Here is a 24,868-nt window from a genome sequence, read left to right on the forward strand (position 1 = left end):
TTAAGTTACATATTGTGACCCTACAACACCCCTGTATTCACGCCTACCCACTACTGCAATAGTCTCCATACAAAACAGGGGCCTTGTGAGGTATCATTTGCAAACCAATAACTCACTGATCATTAATGTTCTTGTGTGATGCATGTACGCAGTGGGTAGTAAGAGTTATGACAATTGTTGGAACTATGACTCGCATGTGTTCACAGCAGGCATGTCAGGGGGAATTGATAAATAAAGGAATGTGAGTTTAACCTAATACTTTAAACATAAGCTGTAAACAGCCATCAGACTAACAAAGGGGAGATTGCAAGAAACAGAACAATCTGCATTTTGGTCAGCACCAGGGGAAAAGAAAAACAGGGTGCCTTCACCACCAGCTGACTCCATGCTGCCTTCCTCACAGCCTCAATACATTTTATTTTGAGGTGTAAACTTTAAAAGACTCATTCTCAAAGGTTCACTAGACTGTAAAAGAAAGGGACAGAAAACACCTAACCCTAGCTATAAGTACCCCACCCATAGGAACACAAACCCTAGTCTGGGAGCCCTACCCATAGGAACCCCAACTCTAGCTGCAAGTACCCCACCCATAGCAACCCTAATGCTGGGGGGAGCCCTACCCATCGGACCCTTAACCTGAGGGCAGGGTACCCTTCCCATAGGAACCCTTACCCTAGCTCAGGGGTGGGCAACCTTTTTGGCCCAAGGGCCATATCCGGGTATGGAAATTGTATGGCGGGCCATGCGTGCTCACAAAATTGGGGGTTGGGGTGCAGGAGAGGGTGAGGGCTTCAGCTAGGGTGTAGACTGTGGAGTGGGGCCAGAAACAGGGAGTTCAAGGTGCAGAAGGGAGTTCCAAGCTGGGGCAGAGGGTTGGAGTGCAAGGGGAGGGCTTTGGCTGGGGGGTGCGAGCTCTTGGGTGGGGCTGGAGGTGAGGGGTTTGAGGGTTTGCAGAAGGGTGCTCCAGGCTGGGACTGAGAGGTTCGGAGCACGGGAGGGGGAATCAGGGCAGGGTCAGGAGTGCAGGCTCCAGCTGGCTCTTACCTCATGCAGCTCCTGGAAGCAGCGGCATGTTCCCTCTCCAGCTCCTATGAGGAGGCGTGGCCAGGAGCCTCTGCGTGCTAGCTGGTCTGCAGGTACTGCACCTGCAGCTCCCACTGGTTGCAGTTCTTGGCCAGTGGGAGCTGAGGGGGCGGCGCTTGGTGCAGGGGCAGCATGAGGAACACTCTGGCTCCCCCTATGCATAGAAACCAGAAGGGAGACATGCCACTCTCTCTGGGAGACATGCAGCGCGATAGCATATGTGGACAGAGACAAGACCCTGGCCCCACTCCCCGGCAGGAGCGCAGGAGTGGGGCAAGCCCCGGACTCTGCCCCCCAGCAGGAGCTTGAATGCTGGATTAAAACATCTGAGGGGCCGGATTCAGTCCCCAGGCTGTAGTTTGCCCACCCCTGCCCTAGCTCCAAATATCCTACCCATAGGAACCCTGAGGGTGCTTGGAGCTAGGGCTAGGGCTCCTATGGGTAGGGTTGCTGTGAGTAGGCTACTAGGGTTGGGGTTCCTATTAGTAGTGCCCAAGTTTTCTCTTTCACCTAAGAAGACAAAGGAATCAGCACTTTAGGGCTTCTGGAGAAGAATTTCCCCCGTGGGGGTGTCAGTCATCATGCTGCTGGAAGAGGGGGGTGAGAAAAGCCAGCCTAAGCAACACTAGATCAAGTTTTTGATTTTTAGATGTGTTTTCATTTTTATTGACTTTTAGCCATTTCTAACTTTAACTTTTAAGTTTGAATTCACTGAAGTCCTATCTTCTTCTGTTAATAAACTTATACTGTTAATCGAAACCAACCGTGCTGAGTTTGAATTAAGTGATTATCACCTCCTGTTGATGTGGCATGTTGTTAGCTTTGGTCTTTTTAAAGGAGCAAATGAATCTTATTATTCCTCTGGATGTTGCAGGAGAGGATGGGACATTTCAGAGCAGATGGGTTTGGGAAGAGCTCCTGCAGGGCCAGCCCACAACATTTTGACACCTGAGGCAGGGAGCTCAAATGACACCCCCATTCCTCTCACTTGGGCCAAAACTTTGAAAAGTCTCAATTCTGCCTCCTTCCTGTTCTACTCTTCTCATGGTGCTGCTCTGCTACCTTCCCCAATAAAGGAGAGCGAACAACTTAAAATGACTTATTTGTGATTGGGGTATTTGTTGGGGTCACCTGCTAATAACAACCAAGGCTGGTAAGACAAGCACATGTCTGTGATAACTCCTGGCAGGCTGTTAAGTCAAAGTGGTTGAATCTGAGCTACGCAGTTTACAGAACAGGGAGTGCTGGCTGTAGGCCGTGTGTGTCCTACGCTGGCAGCCACAAGGCGCAGAAGCTTTCTGGGGCTCCCTAGGGTATATTACAAGCAGTGACATAGCCTTTCGCTGGTCTGAATTGTGCCCCACAATGAGACACACACCCCATGTTCAAGTCATCACTTGATCCGCCTTTAGAGACAGAGAACAGATTGTGTGGCTGAGGTCTCTCACTGTTAGATATTTTCTCCAGCCCTCAAATCATTTCTCTGGCTCTTTTCTGCACCCGCTCCAATTTATCAACGTCCTTTTTAAAATACGCATCCCAGAACTGAACGTAACTTTCCAGCGTGGATGTCTCCAAGGCTGTATTCAGAGATAAAACCACCACCTTGCTCCTACTCACTGCCCCCCGGTTATGCACCCAAGGTACCGACATCCAACACAAACTGCATACCTACCATCCAGGTATTGTTAGGGAAAATTAGTTACATCAGAAATACAGAATCCAGACACCGAGGCTAGTGAGAAAGTCACTTACACTGGAGAGAAGCATTTCTATGGCTTATATTACGGTAACGACCAGAGGGCCTCACTACGATAAGGACCCTCACCGTGCTGAATGCTGCACAGGCCCTGACTGGGATCAGGGCTGTATTGTGCCAGGCGTGCTGTGTTCGTTTTGTCTATTTAGATTGTAAACTCTTCAGGGCAGGGGCCAGCTGTGATGATTTGGGGAATCTGTACGTATGGCTTAAGGCTTCTGTTTGACAGGGGGCATTCTGTGCGTGTGTCTGTGTCAGGGTTCTTTACCGTCTCTGTTGTCCTGTGACCTCCCCTTGGGCTGAAACCCCCACGGCTGGTGGCAAGGGCTGGAAAGGGAGCACCACTGGCTAAGTGTGTAACCTTTGAAACAGAACCGCTCTAAACATCGGGCTAGCTCTGACTCAGCCGACCTGGTTTATCAGAGTGAGGTTGCCTGGCAATAACGTCACCTGCCTATGGGCTGGAATCATCTGGACAGGCTGACAAGGATGTCACCTGACGGAGGGACTGGGAGGTTATAAAGAAGCTGATCTAGCAGTGGGCATTGGCCCTTTTTGCCAGCTCAAGCACGGAGAAGCTGTGGCAGGAGGCTGCTGAGGTGGAGGAAGTGGGAACCCGGCCTATCTGACCTCAGAGGGTGCCTCAAGGGAAGAGTGAGCTAGTGAGGGGGTTTGTTGTGTTCTGTATATTTCTTATACAGCTAAGTGAGGCACATACTGCTGTAGATTCGTAGGCACAGTATCTCTGTGTGTTATGCTACACTCACCACATACCCTGCAAGAGTGGAACTGTGACCCACAATGCTCAGTTCTGGGGGTGCTGGGACATGGTGTGTTTACGCTATGGGGGAATCTGAGGAGTCAGCTGATTCCAGGAGCTGCAGCCCTCAGCAGGAGATATTAGAGGGTCTGCCTCAGACAGTGTGCACAGGGACCCCAAGACTGGGGCAATGTCGACTCTGTCCAGACTCCAGAGGCTTAAAACACCTGGGGATCCACAGCAAGCTGGTGAGGGGCTAAGAGGGGCACTCAACTAGAGCTGTGACACTGGAATAATGGGGCCCCAATCTCCTTTGGGGGCTGGGCAGTCTGAAGCATTGAGGCTGCAGCCAGTGTTAATTCCAGGACTCCAGCTGACCTGGGGCATCTCATGACTGTGGGGACACCAGGAGGGCTAACCTGGGATGACAAGGGGTGACCTTTTCAAAAGCACCTAAGTCCCATTGACCTTCAACAGTGCCTAGGTTCATCATTCACTCATGGTCAAATTTTCAAAAGTACCTATGTTATTTAGGGAGGCCAGATAGTCCATAGGTCAGATCGCCCAACTCCTTTCCCCTTAGGGTTCAGCCCCCAACACCCGAACCTGGGATTCTCTGCACCTGGATGTGGGATTCCCTCACATCCTTCCTCCCACCAGATCAGCCCCGGCCTCTGGACCCAAGATTCCCTCCCTCCACCCTGGGGCTCAGCACATCACATAGGCTCACAAAGAAGCAACCAAAATCTTCCAAGATTCCAAGTTCTGTCCCAGCAGCTCCCCCTGTGACCCAAATGGACAGAGATCATCTCCCTCTACCCAGCAGAGCCCCATCCTTACAGCCCCCTGAACTGCCCAGCTAACCCATCTGTGATGGGTTCGGTCACAGAGACCCCCTTGGGACTGTCACCTGATGTGCTGAAATTACTTCTGAGCACCTTTCCACTGCCAGCTTGGGACTTCAGAACCCTGTCTTGTTGAGCCAGACACGCTAGTCTGCTGCAACACAGATCCAGGTCTGGTCCACACCCCCAAAGCTGCAGACTTTAACCAAGAACTGCTCAGCAAGTCACCCAATAGGATTCAAACCCCAAATAAATCCATTTTACTCTGTATAAAGCTTATACGGAGTAAACTCATGAATTATCTGCCCTCTATAACACTGACAGAGAGATATGCACAGCTGTTTGCTCCCCCAGGTATTAATCACTTACTCTGGGTTTGTTAACAAACAAATGTGATTTTATTAAGTATAAAAAGTAGGATTCAAGTGGTTTCAAGTTATAACAGAGAGAACAAAGGAAGTTACCAAGCAAAATAAAACAAAACACACAAGTCTAAGCCTAATACATTTAAGAAACTGAATACAGGTAAGTCTCACCCTCAGAGATGTTCCAATACGCTTCTTTCACAGACTAGACTCCTTCTTAGTCTGGGCCCAACCTTTTCCCTGGTACAGTCCTTGTTAGTTCCAGCTCAGGTGGTAACGAGGGGATTTCTCATGACTGGCAGCCCCCTTTGTTGTGTTCCACTACCTTTTATAGCTTTGGCACAAGGCGGGAATCCTTTGTCTGTCTCTGGGTTCCCACTCTTCCTTCTAAATGAAAAAGCACCAGGTTTAAAATGGATTCTAGCATCATGTGACAGGTTCACATGTCCTGTGAAACTTCATTACTCACTGGCTGGCACCCACATACACAGGAAAGCTTACACTTAAACAGAGCCATTTACAACCAATTGTCCTGGTTAATGGGAGCCATCAAGATTCTAAACCACTATTAATGGCCACACTCTGCACAGTTACAATAGGCCTTCAGAGTAATACTTCATGTTTCTTGCTTTAGATACAAGAATGATACATTCATACAAATAGGATGAACACACTCAGTAGATTAGAAGCTTTGCAACGATACCTCACAAGAGACCTTTTGCATAAAATATATTCCAGTTACATTATATTTACACTCATAAGCATACTTCCATAAACATATGGAGTGCAATGTCACAACGTCCAGCTCCACACAGCGGGGGGACGGGTTTTCCTTTCATCTTTCCCATTTTTCCCTTGTTTTTTACATTGCTTGCTGTTTACTAAATTGTATTGGCTTTGAACTGTATGCAATGATCAGTGGGTCAGGGAAGTATTCAGTGAAGAGAGCCTGGTGAGTGGCCAGGGAGGGGAACGCCACTGGATGTGTGACAGGGGCACCAGCTGCAAACCTGCCTCATCAAAGGGCTTGGCTGGCTTGCAGGGGCAGGGAATAGAGGATGAGGCTTTTCCCCTCTAGGGTGCACCAGATCCAGTCCAGCGTGAGGCTGGGGGACTGGCTTCCTGCCTCACCAGGGACCAAGGTCTGGAATGTATTTTCCTTCCATATCTGATGACTTAGCCAATTGACATTTGCTGCTCAGATTCTAACAAGCCACATGGTTTCCGGGAAGAATCAGCTAAGGGAACTGAAAATGAGATACTGACCTTATATGCGGGCTATGGTTTCAGAGTGGCTCAGGCTGTGCGTGGGTCAAATGCTAGTGGGTGCTGAGTCCAATCTGGCCCCAGGGTGGGGAACTGACTAGCTCAGAGGGATAGTGAAAGGGATCTGGGCCCTTTCGTCTCTAGGGGGGTACCAGCTCCAATCCAACCTGAAGTTGGATGGATGGTTGGTTCAGGGATTTGGGGAATGGGATACAGGGTCTTTCCTTTCTCAGGGGTGGCAGCTCCAATCCAGTCCTAGGGTGGGGGGACTGGCTGGCTCAGTGGGTTGGGAAATGGGCTATGGGACATTCCTTTGCTAGGGCAGTGGGTCTGATCCATGCCCAGCTAGTTAATGGTAGTTCTTGGATGCTTAAAGTTAAGTATGCACTTAAATAATCTGCTTGATTGGAGGCCCTGCTGGGGTCTCCCCTCAGTACAACAGAGCTCAGGAGCGTGCACAGGAACAGCCCTGACTGAACAATCAGGTAACTAACTGGAGTTTGCAGTAATTATGCTGATGGGAGTTCTAGCATTGTCAGCCCCAAATCATCACATTCAAAACCATGGAGTCAGCTCCCCCCACCAAAGCTCAGCAGACATGGGAATTCTTTTTAACAAATACAACTATTGGGGTTCTTTCTGTTTGCCATCTGGTGTCATGGTGTTCATGGTTAAAGCCCTTTTCTACACAAAAGAGGGCTAGAAACCTTTTGAAAGAGGAGATTCCCTCATACTCACATGACTCCAGGAGCTGGAGCTTGAAGAAAAGCAACAAATATCACAAGACAATATTGCTGATCTGGGGCTTCTCAGGCACGTTTGTTAAACACACCTGTGTCTAACACCTTTAGAGAGCGGTCGTACCCAAGTGTCAGGCATGTGAGCAATGCTTTTATTTCTTTAACAACACGTGGTTCAGCATGACCCGGGCAATCTGTTAATGTTGGTGCAAGCTTGTAGATCTGCTGCAGAATCTCTCTGGACAGATTTATACACACACTCACCAAGAATGTCCCACATGTCCAAAACCACTAGTTGCTTTAACATTCACATTGCTAAAGTGGAGAGGGTGCAGAGAAGAGCCACAAAAATGATTGGAGAGCTGGAAAAAATGCCTGCCACTTAGAGCTTTATAACATTCAATCAGTTTAGCTTCAGCTGAGAAGTGATTTGATTACTTTCAGTGCCGTAAGAAGGGTGAGACAAGTGAGGCACTTGCCTCAGGCACGCATAGCTAAGGGGTGCAGAAAAAGACAAATTAAGTTTTTTAATTCTTATTATTTTATGAAAAATTATAATCTCATAATATGCACATTGCATCATGACAAATGTACAATGTAAACGGAAAATAAATAGAATACACTCTACAGTAATTATAAAGCATTGGTTCTCAAACTGGGGGTCACGACCCAGTCATCTGGGGGGTAGCGAGCCCCAACCCCGGAGTGCAGCTGCAAGTTGCGAGTCCCAACCACGACACATGACTCTGAGTCCCCACCCCTGTGTGGAGCTCCAGGGCTACGAGCCCCAACCCAGGCCCGCACTTGTAAGCTGTGAGCCCCGAGCCCTGTGTGGAGCGGCGGGGCTACAAGTCCCAGCCGCTGTACCGGGCTGTGAGTGGCTGCAAGCCCTGACCCCGACCCCTGTGCTGGACTGCGAGCTCTGACCCGGGCACGTGGCTGTGAACCCTGACCCTGACCCCTCTGTGGGGCTGTGAGCCCCGAGCCGGGCACACTGTCATAGTATTTTATCCCCAATCTGAACCTTAGAGTTCAAAAAAATGAGGTACTAGCATGAATTCCTCTCTGCTTAATTACCAGCTTAGGTCTGATACGCTGCCACCAATCAGGACTTTGAGTGCCTGATAAACTCTGGTCTCCCCAAAACCTTCCCTGGGGACCCCCAAGACCCAGAGCCCCTGGATCTTCATACAAGGAAAGTAAACTCTTTCCCTCACTAGTGCCTCTCCTAGGCTTTCCCTCCCTGGCTTACCGTGGAAGATCACCGGCATTCAACTCCTTGAGTCTTAAAACAGAGGCTTTCCACCTCCACCCCTCCCCTCTTTCCCTCACCCAGAGGCAATACAGATTCAAGCTCCGGGAAGCTAAACAAAGAGATTCCCCCTTTTCCCCCTCCCTTCTTTCTCCCTCTCTCCCACCACTTCCCTGGTGAGTACAGACTCAATACCTCAGCCTTAACCAGAGGGGAAAAAATCAATTAGGTATTTAAAAAGAAAGTTTTTAATAAAAGAAAGAAAAAATAAGAAACCTCTGTAAATACAAGATGTAATATTATAGAGTCTTTCAGCTTGTAGAAAATGGAGAAAAAGCCTCCTCCAGCAGAAATACAATTTAAACTACTTTCAGCCAAATCCACATTACAACTTTACCAGCCAGATACACAGTTGCAAATACAGAAAACAATTAAAAGACTATAACCGCCTTTCTACTCAATACTCACTATTCTGAATATATAAGAGACTGTAGCAGGGAGATTGGCAAGAAACCTGGTTGCACATCTAGTCTCTTTCAGGACTCAGAGAGAACAAAGCAAAACCCAAAAAACACAAACAAAGGCTTCCCTCCACCGAGATTCGAAAGTATCTTGTTTCCTGATTGGTCCTCTGGTCAGGTGTTGTTGGTTCCCTGTTTGTTAACCCTTTACAGGTAAAAGAGACATTAACCCTTAACTATCTGTTAATGACACACGCGGCTGCGAGCACTGACCCCGACCCTAGTGTGAGGCTGCGAGCCCCGACCCCGGGCTGTTAGCCCTCACCCCGACCCGTGTGGAGCTGCAGGGCTATGAGCCCCGACTGCTACACCTGGCTGTGCGCTCCGACCCCGACAGGGACACACGGCAGCAAGCCCCAACCCTGACCCCAGTGTGCAGCTGTGAGGTGAGCCCCGACCCCAACCCCTGCGCTGGGCTGCAAGCCCCGACCCTGACCCCAATATGCAGCTGTGAGGCGAGCCCCGACCCCGACCCCTGCGCTGGGCTGCGAGCCCCGACTCTGACCCCAGTTTGTAGCTGTGAAGTGAACCCCGACCCTCCCACAGTTCATGATGCACTATGATGCACACCTTATATGTATTAATTGATTTTGTACACAGATCTTATGATTAAAATAAACAAATCTTTTATTATCATTATTATTCTTGTTATTTACGTGTTTTCTTTTGCTTTTAACAAAGTAACTATATGGAGGGGGGAGGGCACAATTTTATATTCTTGCCTCGGGCACAAAAATAGCTAGTTACTGCTCTGATCACTTTGTATAAGTATCTTCATGAGGGGAGAAAATCCCAGGCACTAAAGGGCTCTTTAACCTAGCAGAGAAAGGCAGGACAAGACCTAATGGCTAGAAGTCAAAGCCAGACACATTCCAATTAGAAATAAGGCACCAATGTGTCACAGTGCCAGTGATTAACCATTGGAACGAACTCCCAAGGGCAGTGATCCCAAAGGAGAAAGCAAGTGAGAAGCTAAGCCAGCTAGTAAAGATCAGCTCCCATGGATCTTGCTCGGCTCTTTGGCCCAGGCCAACGTTTGCATTATTCATCCTCCTGCTTGTTGTCAGAGAGCAATGAGCCAATGAATGTAGCAGCTGCCACAAGGACTCCAACTCCCACGATCCCCACCGCCCCTGCAACCATGGCATCTCGGACCTGCAAAGCACAGAAGAGACCTGGTCGGGAGGCCCTGGATACCCCAGGGGGGTTTAAACGCAGCAGTAAATGGCACAACAACCACACTGAGGTAAAGTCCATTTTAGAGCATCCGATCTCCACAGTTCAGCGGAGGCAGCGTGACTGTGGTTCAGGAGTTGTGCTGAGTCTCTGGTCCCCTTTGTTCTATTACGGGTTCTACTCCTGGCCCTGGGCAAGTCCCTCCCCTGCTCTGGGCCTCCCTTCCCATCCTTTGTCTAATTGGATTGTAAACTCATCAGAGCAGGGACTGTCTCTCGCTGTGTATCTGAAGGAATTCTTGCTCTTGTTGCTCGAGAGCATTTCTTGAGCTTACATAAGGCCGAAGTAAAGAAGTGTCTATGGGATAAAAATGCAAAGACCGTGGATGGGATGGCTTTTTTAGCTGATGCCTTTGAACAAACTCAGGCGTCTACTGAGGGGATGCCTCAGGAAGACGGGTTTAAAATTGGTGGGAAGGGAGGATCCCATTTTATCCCTAGCAAGAAGGAGAGTGGCTGAGAGGCTGAGTACTCACCTCCTCAAGACCATTCCTCTAACCCTCATCCTAAATCTCTAAAAACAGAAGCGCCAAAAAGGTGCTACACGTGTAATTTCACTGATCACCTAAGGAATAAATACCCTGTGCTAGAAGGAAGCAGGCAACCAGTAGCTCATCTTAATTCTGCTGTCCTCAACACAGAACCCCTCCTCAGGCAATTGAAACCTATAGTATTGGTTTTGTGAGATTGGCTTCTGCAGACCCAGATATGAAGTGTCTTAAGATTGTCCAAATTAATGGCAGGGAGTACTTGGAGCACAGGGATACAGGGGCTCAGATCTCTCTGGTTAAGCAGAGTGTGGTCCCAAAGGCCGTATGTTACTGGCCAAACGGCAAAGATTGTGGGGGTGGGCGAAAGCAGATTTCTCGTACCACTCGCTAAAATCCATGTGGTGTGGGAAGGTTTGGAAAGTGTTTTGATTGTGGGGGTAATGGAACACTTCCTAGTTGGCTTGCTCCTTGGTAATGATTTTTTCTGTGTAGCTCAGGTTAAAGTATTTGCCTGCAGCAGGAGGGAGTTTTATGTTGAGACACCTCCCCCACCCAGGGAAAGGATAAGGTCTCAGGAACTGCTAAGAGAATGGGAGAGAGTCTCCTTGATTCTTCTTCAGCAGGGGGAAGCCACATGCTTCCAGGTGGGAGCAGGGCCGGCTCCAGGCACCAGCTTATCAAGCAGGGGCTTGAGGCGGGCCCCTTTGGAGAGGGGCAGCAGGCCCAGGTATTAGGCGGCAATTCGGCGGCGGGTCCCTCACTCCCGGTCAGAGCGAAGGACCTCCCGCTGAATTGCCGCAGATCGCGATCGCAACTTTTTTTCTTTTTTTTTTTGCGCGCGTGCTCTGCTTGGGGTGGCAAAACCCCTGGAGCCGGCCCTGGGTGGGAGGTTGGTTTGAGACCAGCTCCTGCCTTGCAGCTGGAGGTAACACCACATCAGGAAGGGATGGGGGTGTAATGGCTGCTAGGGAGAGAGGTGTCCAGGTTGTTAGCTGCAGCAAGTTGCAGCTGAACCAGAGATAGACTCCGCTCCAGGGAGCATAGAGAAATGGGTCCCAGAGGAGAGCCCAGAGAAGCGGGTGCTTCCAAGTATGGGAGGGGCTGAGACTAGCTCCTTTCCAGCAGAAGGCAACATGCCCTCAGGCACAGGGGCAGGAGAGGTGTGGTCAGTGATTGAGGAAACCCGGTCCCAGTTCTTAGCTGGCAGAGTTTTGCAGATGAATAAGGGACAGACCCCTTCCTAGGGAGCACAAAGAAATGTGTCTTAGGTCCACCAATGGCTACTACCAAGATGGTCAGGGATGCAACCCCATGCTCTGAGGGTCCTTAAACCTCCAACCACCAGAACCTGGGACTTGATAACTGCCCTGCTCCGTTCTTTCCCTCTGAAGCATTTGGCACTGTCCACTGTCAGAGAAAGAAACTAGGGAAGGAGTAGTGGGAGTACAGGAATATCAGCTCACTGCTCACTTGGGAGAAGATGCACAGGACCAAATGGCTAAGTCAGCCCCTGTGCACCCAAGCAATCAGCCTGTGACTCAGGTTTTGAGAGCGAAGTGTGTAACTGACCTCCTGGAGGGGAGCAGTCTAACTTCTCAGGGACAGAGAAAGGGTTGGTGGATGGTACCCCAATCCAGTCCCACTTTTTCAGGATGTTATTTCTGATAAGTTTTGGAAAGTAACCATATCAGCTCCAACACCTGTGATAGTAGAGGCATTGAGACCAGAAAATTGTCAGGTGGTAGTTTGTGAGAACGCAAATTACCTGAGTGACAGGAGTCGGGGGGGTCACCAGGACAGGCTGATGAGGGTGTCACCGAACAGAGGGACCAACTACTAGATTGGCTTCTTTATAACCTCCCAGTTGTCCACAAGGGAGGACTAAGCCAGGGCTCTGACAGTTGCTGCACAGCTCAGGGAGTACATCCCCATTATATGGATTACAACAGCAGCTATAAACTGAGATCAAGGCCCTGTTGCGCCGGGCGTTGCTCAGACCCTGACCAAGTAGGTGTGGCTGGCTTACACCAAGCCCACCCTTCAGGAAGGCAAGCACGTGACAGGGGCACCTGCACGTACCTGGTCACACATGGGCTGGCCGTAGCGCAGCTGGGTGACGAAGTGCTCGCAGTTCTCACTGGTGACGCTGTACCGCATCTTCTGGCCCACCAGAAACTTGGCCTCCATGAGGATCTTGCTGACAGGCAGCGGCGAGCACCTCCCATCATACTTGTTGTTGACTCGGTACCGGTCGCCACCAGCAACGTCCCGGAGACGCTCCTTCTTCACCACGGCTCGGTCGGTCAGCACGGACATGATGCTGGAGGAGCCAGCTCCTGCATACTCACCTGGGGGTGCCAATTGTCCATCTGAGCTAACCATCCAGATACCACTAGCTCTCTATCCCATCCGTACACCCTCTCTAGCCAGCCAATCTTCATACATTCCTCTCTATCCACCCATCCATCCCCCCCCACACACACACACTCCTGTCTATCCATTGTTATATGTTCCTATCTAACCATGTCTGTTCATCTATACAGCTGCATATACCCCGTCTAGCTATCCATCCATCCCCAGACACACCCCTCTAGCTATCCATCCACCCTTCTGCATACCTACCCTTCCTCTCTCGCTCAGATTTCCGATAGCTCCTACCCCAGGTGGATCTGTCCCCATCACTGGGTTGGCACACGACTCCACGAGAGTACTGTTTAGTTCTAGCAGCTGGCACTGGGTTCCTGACATCTTGCTAATGCAGGAGCCAGACTGGCACTGGGTTCCCCTCTCCCATGTCACAGGATTGAAGAGCCTTGTCCCTGAAGGCAGTGGCTGGGAGTGTGACCCATGCATACAGGGCAGACCTGGGGCTGGGGGGCATAACGGGGCCATCTGAGCGTCACTCAGGCTTCGGTGGACAGAGGCACAGGCTGATGTTTTCAGAAGCAACTAGTGATTTTTAGGGGCATCTCAATGCATGAGGATGCCTAGCCTGAGACACCCCATCCATCCCAGTCTCCTCCATCCCCATCCCAGTCTCCCCATGTCCCTCAACCTGCTGCCTGACTTGCTGGGGCTAAGAAACTCAGGCAGCCCCAGCAAATAGAGGCACCCCCAATGACTCATGATAATCCAGGCCAGATTTCCTGCTGGATCACAGTGCACGTACCTCCGTCTGGTATGGAGCCCCCAGCCCCCACCTCTCCGGCCTGAAATGCCCAGCACCTCTGCCCTGCCCAGACCAATCCCCGCCCCCCAGGATCAGTAGTCCTCCTCCCTCTTTGAGGGCCATTCCTTACTGGGCGGGGCCAGGTGGATGACGTAACCATTTCCCACATAGAGGGCCCAGTGCTGGTATCCAAAGCGTGAAATCTGAATCAGGTCCCCAGGTTTTGGTTCCTCCTGCAGGAGTGAGAGCCAAGTGAAACTGAATGCTCAGAGTAAGCCACCTTACTACCCCCAGACTGGCTGCCCCTGAACCCTCTAACCCTCCAGATGTCCCACAAAACCCCCTCACTGACTCCCCCTGCCCCCAGTTAACCCCCCACTGCCTCCCCTTGTCCCCTGCTGTCTGCTAAAGCCCCTTGGCTCCCCCACCCCAGCTAATCACCCCACCAGCTCCCCGACTCCCGTTAACCACATTGACCCCCACTGGCTCCCCTTGCTACTGATAACTCCTAGCTCCCACTGCTAATCCTCCAGCTGCCCTGTAACACCCCCATCTCTCGCTTTCCCTCCACCCCGCTGGTGCCTCCCACCCCTCTGTTAAACCCACTCCTCTCTTCCCTGCTAATCTCTCCCACCAGCTCCCCCGTGCCCCATCAACCACCCTCCACTGGCCCCCAACCCACCACAGGAACCCAGGTCAGACAGAGGAGGCTGTGGGAGCTGGGGAGAGCTTCCATCTGACACCATCCAGCTTCCCCCAAGCCAGGGGCATGGGCTCCTCTCTTCGCCCTCAGGAGACACCTGGCATCAGCACTAGCTCCCTGGAGACTCTGAGCCACTGTCCAGCGGGAGGCCCCCAGTGACCAACTCCCTGCAGCTTCTATAGGAAACTCGCACCCAGAGCAGCCAGCCCAGGCGTTGAGCCAAGCTCACATTAAGGGGATGTCCACGCCGCAGCTGGCAGCATTCCTCCAGGCCTGGGGGTAACTGATACATGCTAACTTCTCTCCAGTGAGCGGGCTAGAAATAGCAACGTGGCCATTGCAGCATGAGCAGCATCTCAGGTTAGCACCTGCCTCCAAGCCCGCCTGACATCCTGGGGCTTTGCTTAGGTGGCCAGCCTGAGTCACCGCCCAGACCGCAAGATCCACCCTGCTAGTTTTAGCACGGGTTCTCAAGCAGAGCTAGTGTGTGTCAGGCTCCCCACTGACATCCCGCAGGCAGTGGTTCTCAACCAGGGGTACTCTCAACCAGGGGTACGTGTACGCCAGAGCTCTCCCGGGGAGGGGGAGAGGGGATGGCAATGCAGCTGGATCATTGCCTAGTTTTATAACAGGCGATACAAAAACCACTGGCATCGTCGGTGCAAACTAAAATATCATACAGACAATGACTTGTTTACACTTCCCACTCTGCAAGGGCCCCCACAAAGCTATGTTACAGGCTTCAGCCGGGGCTGGAGGAGCTGAAGCCCAAGCCCCTCCCCCCCCCCCCCAGGAGCTGAAATCAGACTCTGGAAAGGAGAACAGTTGTCTGGAAAAGTTGAGAACCGCTGCCCCAGGGGACCCAGAGCCTTGGCAGCAATTTGGCCATGGCTTTGTGCACGGGGCTACTCACAAACAGCGGGGGCATCTCCACAGCGTCCAGATGGCTGAGTGAGTTTCTTCTAGCCTCTGGTCTCCTCTCTGCCCTGTGATTTCACTTTTGGTTTCCTTTGGGATTGGAGAACCAGTGTCTGCAGGGCGGTGCCTAATCAGCAGCATAGAGCCAACTAACAGAATCAGATTGTGACTTTGCTAGTTAAAAAAGTGTCCCCCTAATTCATGTTAGCTGTCACACGGTAGTGATGACAAGGCAGTTTGTAGCTTTCACATGAGTTAGCCCAGAGGTGGGCAAACTGCAGCCCAGGGGCCACATCTGCCCTGCGGGATTGTCATGCCCAGCCCTTGAGCTCCTGCAGGGCTGGCCCACATTTTGGCACCTGAGGCGGGGAGCTCAAATGACGCCCACATTCCTCTCGCTTGGGCCAAAATTTTGAAAGGTCTCAATTCTGCCTTCTTCCTGTTCTACTCCTCTCATGGTACTTCTCTGCTACCTTCCCCAATAAAGGAGAACCAACAGCTTAAAATGCCTTGTTTGTGACTGGGGTGTTTGTTGGGGGTCACCTGCTAACATTAACCAAGACTGGTAAGACAAGCACGTGTCTGTGATAACTGCTGGCAGGCTGTTGAGTCAAAGTGGTTGAATCCGAACTGCACGGCTTAGGGAACAGGGAGTGCTGGCTGCAGGCTGTGTCCCCCTTACAAAGGCAGCCACAAAGAAAAGCAGCTTTCTGGAGCCCCCAGGGGATTATTAAAAGCAGTGACACAGCCTCTCGCTTGTCTGAATGGTGCTCCACAATGGGACACACACCCCATGATCATCACTTGATCCGCCTTTAGACAGTGAACAGACTGCGCTGCCGAGGTCTCTCACTGCTAGGTATTTTCTCCAGCTCTCAAATCATTCCTCTGGCTCTTTTCTGCACCCGCTCCAATTTTTCAAAGTCCTCTTTAAGATATGCACCCCAGAACTGAATGCAGCTTTCCAGAGTGGGTCTCTCCAAGGCCGTATTCAGAGATAAAACCACCACCTCACTCCTACTCACTGTTCCCCGGTTATGTACCCAAGGTACCGACATTCAACACAAACTGCATACCTACCATCCAGGTGTTGTTAGGGAAAATTAGTTACATCAGAAATACAGAATCCAGACACCGAGGCTAGTGAGAAAGTCACTTACACTGAAGAGAAGCATTTCTATGGTTTATATTATGATAATGACCAGAGGGCCTCACTATGATAAGGACCCTCACCATGCTGAATGCTGCACAGGCCCTGACTGGGATCAGGGCTGTATTGTGCCAGGCGTGCTGTGTTCGTTTTGTCTATTTGGATCGTAAACTCTTCACGGCAAGGGCTGGCTGTGATGATTTGGGGAATCTGTACGTATGGCTTAAGGCTTCTGTTTGACAGGGGGCATTCTGTGCGTGTGTCTGTGTCAGGGTTCTTTACCGTCTCTGTTGTCCTGTGACCTCTCATTGGGCTGAAACCCCCATGGCTGGTGGCAAAGGGCTGGAAAGGGAGCACCACTGGCTAAGTGCGCAACCTTTGAAACAGAACCACTCTAAACATTGGGCTAGCTCTGACTCAGCTGATCTGGTTTATCAGGGTGAGGTTGCCTGGCAACAACGTCACCTGGCTGTGGGCTGGAATCACCTGGACAGGCTGACAAGGGTGTCACCTGACAGAGGGACTGGGAGGTTATAAAATCTAGCAGTGAGCATTGGCCCTTTTTGCCAGCTCAAGCACAAAGAAGCAAGAGTGAACTGTGACCCACAATGCTCAGCTCTGGGGGTGCTGGGACACGGTGTGTCTGAACCATTGAGGCTGCAGCCATGCTGACGTGGGGCATCTCATTGCTGTGGGGACACCAGGAGGGCTAACCTGGGATGACAAGGGGTGACCTTTTCAAAAGCACTTAAGTCCCATTGTCTTTCAACAGGACTTGGGCTCAGAATTCACTTATAGTCAAATTCTCAAAAGCACCTATGTTATTTAGGGAGGTCAGATAGTCCAAAGGTCAGATCCCCCGCCCCCTTACCCCTCCTACACTCGGACCTGAGGTCCCCTGCACCTGGACATGGGATTCCCTCGCATCCTTCCTTCCACCAGCTCAGCCCCTACCCCTGGACCCAGGATTCCCTCCCTCCAACCAAAGGCTCGGCACATCACATAGGCTCGCAAAGAAGCAACCAAGATCTCCAAGACGTTCTGTCCCAGCAGCTCCCACTCTGACCCAAATGGACAGAGATCAGCTCCCCGCACCCTTAGAGCCCCCTGAACTCCCCACAAACCCATCCAGCGCCACACATAGCACTCCCACTGGGCAGAAAGACGCCAACATAGGCGGGCTCCCCACTTGGTTGAATCCACAACACAGGCTACAACTCAAGTGACTTTGTACCAATCTCCTGGTTTTATTCTTGTGCTGGTGCCGGCAAGGGGGTGGGGAGGGCGTTCACCCGAAAGGGAGGACAGAGCAACACATATGAAGCTCCCACCACACCCCCAAAACGGCTGCAAAGTCTCTTCTGCTTGGATCAAAAAAAAAACACCCCCCAAACCCCTCTGATCCACTCAAGTCCATTACTGGTTCTGGCGTCTTCTCCTTTGGACTGCAACCCCAAGGAGGCCCAGAGCAGCCAGCCCCAGCCCAGCGACGCTCACCCCCACCAGGACATCCCGCACCTGTAGGACAAGAGAGGAAGTGGATCAGGAGATGGGGACAGACAGGCTGAGGAAGGATGTCAATGGGAGGCAGTGGGGCCTAGTGGCTAGAGCACAGGACTGGGAGCCAGGACCCCAGGGTTCTATTCCCAGCTCTGTTGGGTGAGTCACTTCCCCCTGTTCTGTGCCTCACTTTCCCCATCTGTAAAATGGGGGTGATGATACTGACCTGCTTTATAAAGCACATTGAGCTCTGCAAATGAAAGGTGCCTAGAAGAGTGAGGGATGACGACTGCAGAGCAGTGGGGGTCTGCAGAGCTGTCTGGACCAGTTACACCAAGTTATACTGGATGCTAAATTGCCCCAGTGCAGAGCAAGGAGGGACCAGTGTCTGCTCCACACAGTGTGGGATCCTGATCTCAGCCCTGGGCCCCTCAATCCCAAATGCCCCGCATCCCAGCATCCCTTGCCTCTTATCCCCCAAAGTTAGGGTCATTACAAATGTGGAAACAGGCAGAGAGAGGAGGAAGTGAGTAGCCCAGGGATGCTCAGGATGATGAGCAGAGAATCCAAAAGGCCTGACTCATAGGTCTTCCTGCTCTAACCACTAGACCCCTCTTCCCTCCAAGAGGTTGGGGGAGAACCCAGGAGTCCTGTCAGGATGACAGGGAGCCAGCCCCAGCACCTGGTCACTCCTGGCCACGCCATATCTCAGCTCAGTGACGAAGTGCTCGCAGTTCTCACTGGTAACTCTGTAAAGCATCTCTTGGCCCACCAGCTGCTCGGCGGCCCGCACAATCTTCCCCGCTGGCAGCGGGGGCAATTTCCTGTCATGCTTGTTGTTGACCCGATAGCGGTTCCTCCCCACCACATCCAGGAGACGCTCCTTCTTCACCAGGGCCTTGTTGGTCAGTGTGGACATCAGGCTGGCAAAGCCCGCCCCGGGTATCTCACCTTGGGATGAGAGACAGACACTGTAAAGAGTGGCTGGGAATGGAACCCAGGAATGCCAATCTCCCCCACCCCACTCTAACCACTAGGCCCCACTCCCCTCCCTGAACTGGGGATACAGCACAGGTATCCTGACTCCCAGCCCCCCTGCTCTCACCATTAAGCCCCCTTCCCCCCATTCTATTCCTTTCTCAAGTCATCCTGCTCCATTGAGCGCAGTGGCAGCGCTTTGCACTGGTGTGAACAGTGGCATCAGGGGGCTGGGCAATGGTGAAATAGGCCCATCTGCTGCCTTACTGGGGGGTGCCAGGTGAACAACGTAGCCATCTCCCACATAGATGACCCAGTGCTGGTATCCGAAGCGGAAGATCTCAATCAAGTCCCCCAGTTCCAGCTCTGCCTGCAGGGGAGGAAAAGAGGGAGGGATGTTAGGGTCAGGCCTGGCACAGGTGCACGATATGGAGGGATGTCCTGCATGATTCACACAAGGGTTCACAGTCACACAGTGCAAAGGATGGTGGGCGTGAGGCCAGGCTGTTGAAACGGTGACAAAATTCAGGCAGTGTGAAAACGTGCCAGTCAGTACAAAGAGCAACACTACCATGTGGGCACGCTGGGGCAAGAAGACGTTAGACCACAGGGAACCCCATAAAGCGGCTTCCGGACGCTGTAAAGGGATACCACCCAATTCCCATCCACTACTCTGCATTCTCTTCAGAGCAGCGTGGCCTAGCAGGCAGAGCAGTGGATTGGGATCAGGAGACCTAAATTCTATTCCCAGTTTGATTGCTGGCCTGTGGGGTGACCCTGGGAGAGTCACGTCCCTGCTCCTTGCCTCAGTTTCCTCATCTGTATAATGGGGCTGATGATATTGACCTCCTTTGTAAAGCATTCTGAGAGCTATGGATGAAATGCACTGTGCGAGAGCTAGGCGGTCTTATATCAGTATTACATCAGCCTCGTTGGGGGGAATATTGTGCCTTGTCTCCTTTTCCAACACATTGGATCAAAGCTTCCAGGCTGGAGTGGCCGCCGTTCCCAGTGGCTGGAGCCCGGCTCCTAGCAGTGGGAGAGAGAGACACAATGGGCTAAAGTGCTGAGGTTGGAGAAATGCCAGAAAGCCGAGGAAAAAGGGAGAAAAATCCACAAGTGCAGCAAAATGAGAGCCGGCGGGCCCCGGGCTGCATGACACGTGGCAAGGCCATTCCAGCCCCAGCTTGAACTGCAGGGCAGGGTGGTGCCAAATCAGTCACTGATCTAACCTTTCTCGAGACCTTTCCACTGCGCATCTTTCCTGTTCCAGGTCTAGCTGCCATCTAGACTCAGGGAGTCACTGGTCGCTTTCCAGGGGAGGCTGGGTGGTCTAGTGGGGAGTGAACTGGCTAAGACTCAAGACACCTGGGTCCTAGCTCCAGCTTTGCCATGAACAGGTCTCTGACTTTGTTTCCCCTCCTTTGTCTGTTTTGACTGTAAACTCCTGGGGGCAGAGCCTATCTCTCAGTTGGGAGCCTGAGCAGAGCCTAATATAATCTCAGTCCTGAATGAGATCAGGAGCCAGGCACTGCAGAGACCCACCACTGAGATCAAGGCCCTCATTGTGTGCCAGGCAGTGTGCAGACCTCAGCAGAGATCAGGGTTCTCTACATCACAACAGAGGCACAGGGAGGAGAGGGGAAGGTACAGGGGGAAGTACAGAAAGTCCCATTGATCTGACAGGGCAGGCACCCAGACGCTACAGTGCTGGGCAGCAGGATAAAACCCAAAGCTCAATAGATAGCTAGGGCCCAATAATTATGAACGATGAGTAGTCCTGCTTATTCCTGCTGTGGTAGCATCCAGGAACCCCAGGCACACAGCTGGATCCAGGGTGCCGGGTACTGCACAGACACACAGTGAGAGCATGGCGGGCGCGGCACATTCTTGCCTGGGCCCCATTTGCGCCTACAATGCTCACAATGGCAGGGAATGTTTTCAAGGTGCCACGGGCCTCTGTTTTCGGGCTTCTTTTCATCTCGTCGTCTGCAGGCCTTAGGGTCTCCAAGGCAGACTGCGCAGAGCCACAGCTCACTGCATCTACAGAGAGAGAGACAGGGTGCTGAGGCCGGGCTGCGGCCCATGGGTGAAGGGAGCTGGGTGGGGGCTCAGCCTGCTTCCTAGACATGACAGGCGAGTGCATCACAATGGGGTTACCTTGGTGGCAGGTCACGGGACTGAATGGTCCACGCAGGCTGCTGCCTGCCCCAGATCTCACTGCTGTAGGGGAACACACCTGCAAGGCAGATTCAGGGAAGTCCCTAGCAGCAGGGTTAGGACAGTCCGGCCAGATCCCCAGTCATCCAAGCAGATCACTCGCTGGTAATGGGAGCTGGAATAAATTAATATTGGGGGATCTGTACCCTCCCTCCTTTATTTGGTTGGGGCAGCTGATCCCTGACATGCTGGGATACAGCCTCACCTTGGATGAAGGGAGTGTCTCCCATGGTCTCCACTGTACATACATGGTCTGGTTCTCAGCTGTGGGGCAGGAATGGGGAGGACACAGATGAGGCTTTAAGTCCCCTCTGCACTTCCCATATTCTTACCCCCCAACTTCTTAGTGTAAGGTAGAGCAGCCTTGAGGCTGCTGTACTTTACACCTGGCTTCCTAGAGGTTGGAGAATAGCCACAGCCTCAGTCTACCCTCTACGATAGGGGGCCAGGGGCTCATCAAGAGTCCAAAGAGCAGTGACATGCTAGCCAAGGGGGTGTTTCTTGGGGGATCATTTCCACTTCCCCCATTTAGACTGTCAGTCAGAGCCCTCATTTGCAGCTCTTTGAACGCGTGGGGAGACTCCTGGCTGGTTCCCCCCCTCTCCTACTTTGTGCCTCACATCACCAGTCACACACATGGGACACACGCCCAGCTGCACTGAACCTATGGATTGCACAAGTGAAGGAGTAGGGAAATCAGGCTACGCCCCCCCGCCCCCCTTGCACTTCCTATTGCTACTTACCCAAGGGTGCCGGTGTCACATACACTCCAGGCAGCGCTTCAAGCTCACTTTGCCCCAGTGTGCGTGGGGGGCTGGGGAGAATCTGTCTTTCTATCGGCTCCATGAGCCCCAGACGCTTTCCCTTGCCTGATGTGAAAGAGGAGAGAACAGTGATCCTAATAACCAACCGCCAGCCCAGCCACCAGCTCAGCTCTGGCACTACCACCTGATGAGGCACCTATTTCCAGGCTGCAGCCAGCAGCCCCAGCCTGTTCCCAGCACGGATGGAGAACTCCCAGGCTGAGCACCTGTTGTGGGGGATGGAAATGATCTTTCCCTCAGGCAGCGAGTTCACTAATGGGCCCGGGGCCTGAGAGGAGCAGGTGCTGGCAGCCCAGGGGCAGGTCCTGGAGGGTGGGGCTCTGGGAGCCCAGTGGGGATTGGATCCCAGGGCAGGGGGTGCCGGGCATTGGGAGCCCAGGGGGAGTGAATCCCTGCTATTGAGGGGAGTGCTGAGAGCCAAGGAAAGAGCTGGTCGGGGAGGGGGTGAGCAAATCCCAGAGGCAAGGAGGAGGGGAGTCTCTGAGAGCCTCGGGGGAGTAGATCCAAGGGACAGGAAAAGCTCTAGGAGCCCAGGAGTGAGTGTGTGTGTTGTGGGGGTGGGGGGAATGCTGGTCAGGGGGAGCCCATCCAAGGAATGGAAGAGCACTGGGAGCCCAGGGGCAGCGGGGTGCTGGGAGCCTGTGCGGGAGCAGATCCAAGGGACAGGAAGAGCACTAGGCGCCCAGGAGCGTGGCCGGGGGGAGAATGATGGGGTGGGAGAGCACGCCCAAGGAATGGAAGAGCTCTGGGAGCCCAGGAGTGGGGAGGGGGGGATGCTGGTGGGGGGGGGAGCATGTCCAAGGGATGGAAGAGCTCTGGGAGCCCAGGAGTGGTGATGGGGAGATGCTGGTGGGGGGAACACATCCAAGGGATGGAAGAGCACTGGGAGCCCAGGAGTGAAGTGGGGGGATGCTGGTGGAACGGAGCACATCAAGGGATGGAAGAGCTCTGGGAGCCCAGGAGTGCGGGGGGATGCTGGTGGGGGGAGCACATCAAGGGATGGAAGAGCTCTGGGAGACCAGGAGAGGGGGGGGATGCTGGTGGGGGGAGCACATCAAGGGATGGAAGAGCACTGGGAACCCAGGGGCAGCAGATCCAAGGGATGAGGAGGCGCTGGGAGCCGGGGGAAGGCAGGTCCCAGGGCAACAGGGGCTGATACCGGGCTGAGGGGACGGATCACGGGCACATTCTCAGCCAAGCCCCCTACAAACCTCTCCTCCGGGGCGCGCGGCAGCGGGTCCCGGGCCCAGCGCTCTGCTCCCGGGGTGCGTCATGAGCCCGAGGGCGGCGAACGCGGCCAGGCTCCAGCCTCCAGCTCGTCAGCAGCGCAGGGCGTGGGTCAAACTGCCTCTTCCCAGCACAGCGCTGGGACCAGCTGATCCGGCGCCTTGGCCCTGCTCCAGGCTGTGGGAGGGAGCAGGGCAGCCGGCTGCCTCCCACCCCACCCCGGAACCAATCACGAGACGCGTTAGTCAGGCACAAGTCATGGGGCTCAGCACAGGGCAACTTGGTGAGGCTCAGGTCTGGGTCAAACTAGAAGATGCTCCCAAGTCCCATCTGGATTTAAATTCCAGGAATGCAACGCCAGGCTCACACTGCAGAGCTGTGAAGGGCAGGGACACCAGGAGCAAAGGAACCCCGCACCCCGTTCCTGTGATGGAGTGAAATTGTTATTCTAATCACCCTTCAGGCATTGAGGGGAAAAGGAGCAGCAGAGAGTCCAGGAAAAGCCAGTCTGGGCTTCACTGTTCATTTTTACATGGAAGATGCCCAGCTACTATGGTGATGGGCAGCCATAGCTCCCTTGCATACACTGAATTCATGGACTGACACCCACATTGCTTGATTCCTGCATTTTTCAGGCCAGATCTAGCCTGACTTCCTGCACAGCACAGGTCAAAGAACCTCACCCAGGGATTCCTACCCATAGCTTTTAAATAACTCATGTCCCGATTCAAACACTCCATGAGATGGAAAATCCACCATGTCCCAAAAGACACCAGTGGTTAACCACAGCCAATCTTTTTATTAAAAAAATCTTACTTCTAGCCTGAATTTGTCTCGCTTCAGCTTCTGGATCTGCTTATAATACCAATCCCTAGATCATCTCAAGCACTTTTCATCCATAGATTTCAAAGCACTTTACTCAGCTCATTATTGCCATTTTACACATGGAAAAATGGGGAGACAGTGACTTAACCAAGCTCACCCAAGCAGGATAGTGGCAAAACCTGGCCTAGAAAGCAGATTCCTGCCTCCCAGTCCAGCGCTCTATCCACTAGGCCATATTGCTCCCCTGTGCCTCAGTGGTCCCATCTGTAAAATGGGAACGGGACATTCTGCCTCACAAGGTGCCAAGAAGATAAAATCTACAGTTTATGAGGTGCTTGGCTGCTATTGTATGGATAGAAGCAAGCATTAGCTTGACACAGCAGCCTGACCATGCTGCCCCCCTGCTGAAGGAAGTAACACAGAGCTGGTGGCCTGATAGGCTGAATGGAAACTGAAAGACATTGCAGAGCCGAGAACTGAAGGGCCTGGCTTTATTGGGGCACTCTCAGAGAACAGTGGCTTTTCTTTTAGCATCTGTAGAAAGCACTCCCCCCCACCCAAAAAATAAATAAAGCTTTTCATGCGACCAGTTTGAAGCCACATGTAATTCTTACACTAGGAGAGGAATGTTTCAAAGCTAGCACAATGGGGGAAAATCTGACCACATAATCAGCCATCCACCCCAAAAGAATCTTGATGGCTGTTGGTCCCTCTTAGCTAAGTTTCACTCCAACCTTCTTCCAAGCCTTTGCAGATTTCACCCCACCCCATGTACTCACCCCTTCTCTTGAGCCTTGAAATCCAGGCGCCCGATGGCTTTCACAGGGGGCCAGTTAGGTCATCTTCAGGGGGACATCCGTCTGGAACCAGCCTGAGGCACTAGGGAATGGCTGGGAGGGAGAAGGTGGCAGATAGTAGGCTTGAAATGGGCAACATTAACGTGGCCTGAAGCATAGATGGCTCCTGGGCTGGGGGATTTCAAAGGGAGCTAGGGCAATTCTACATCCCTAGCAGATGCCTGCAACACCAATCCAGGC

At 52.5% G+C, this 24,868-nt stretch overlaps 2 protein-coding genes across 4 annotated transcripts; both read right to left on the reverse strand.

Moving 5' to 3' along the window:
- Nucleotides 1-9,265: 9,265 nt before the first annotated feature.
- LOC116838757 (phospholipase A and acyltransferase 3-like) lies at nucleotides 9,266-15,173 on the reverse strand. Its single transcript, XM_032804200.2, has 4 exons — nucleotides 15,103-15,173; nucleotides 13,617-13,719; nucleotides 12,397-12,665; nucleotides 9,266-9,746 (listed from the first exon to the last, which is right to left on the reverse strand). Exons 1-4 carry the CDS (start codon nucleotides 15,115-15,117, stop codon nucleotides 9,633-9,635), a joined length of 501 nt encoding a protein of 166 aa, XP_032660091.1. The 5' UTR covers nucleotides 15,118-15,173; the 3' UTR covers nucleotides 9,266-9,632.
- Nucleotides 15,174-17,480: 2,307 nt separating this feature from the next.
- LOC116838728 (phospholipase A and acyltransferase 3-like) lies at nucleotides 17,481-24,543 on the reverse strand. Of its 3 annotated transcripts, none has more exons than XM_032804139.2 (6): nucleotides 22,991-24,543; nucleotides 21,699-21,824; nucleotides 20,660-20,778; nucleotides 19,003-19,105; nucleotides 18,440-18,708; nucleotides 17,481-17,775 (listed from the first exon to the last, which is right to left on the reverse strand). In XM_032804139.2, exons 2-6 carry the CDS (start codon nucleotides 21,799-21,801, stop codon nucleotides 17,674-17,676), a joined length of 696 nt encoding a protein of 231 aa, XP_032660030.1. In that variant the 5' UTR covers nucleotides 21,802-21,824; nucleotides 22,991-24,543; the 3' UTR covers nucleotides 17,481-17,673. The 3 variants fall into 3 exon arrangements, with proteins under 3 accessions (XP_032660030.1, XP_032660033.1, XP_074929248.1); XM_032804142.2 differs by lacking the exon at nucleotides 22,991-24,543 and adding an exon at nucleotides 20,896-21,070 and having other exon boundaries at nucleotides 21,699-21,789; XM_075073147.1 differs by lacking the exon at nucleotides 22,991-24,543 and adding an exon at nucleotides 20,896-20,974 and having other exon boundaries at nucleotides 21,699-21,783.
- Nucleotides 24,544-24,868: the final 325 nt, after the last annotated feature.

This window comes from Chelonoidis abingdonii, chromosome 17 (genome assembly GCF_003597395.2).
Source record: "Chelonoidis abingdonii isolate Lonesome George chromosome 17, CheloAbing_2.0, whole genome shotgun sequence".
Lineage (NCBI taxonomy): Eukaryota > Metazoa > Chordata > Testudines > Testudinidae > Chelonoidis > Chelonoidis abingdonii.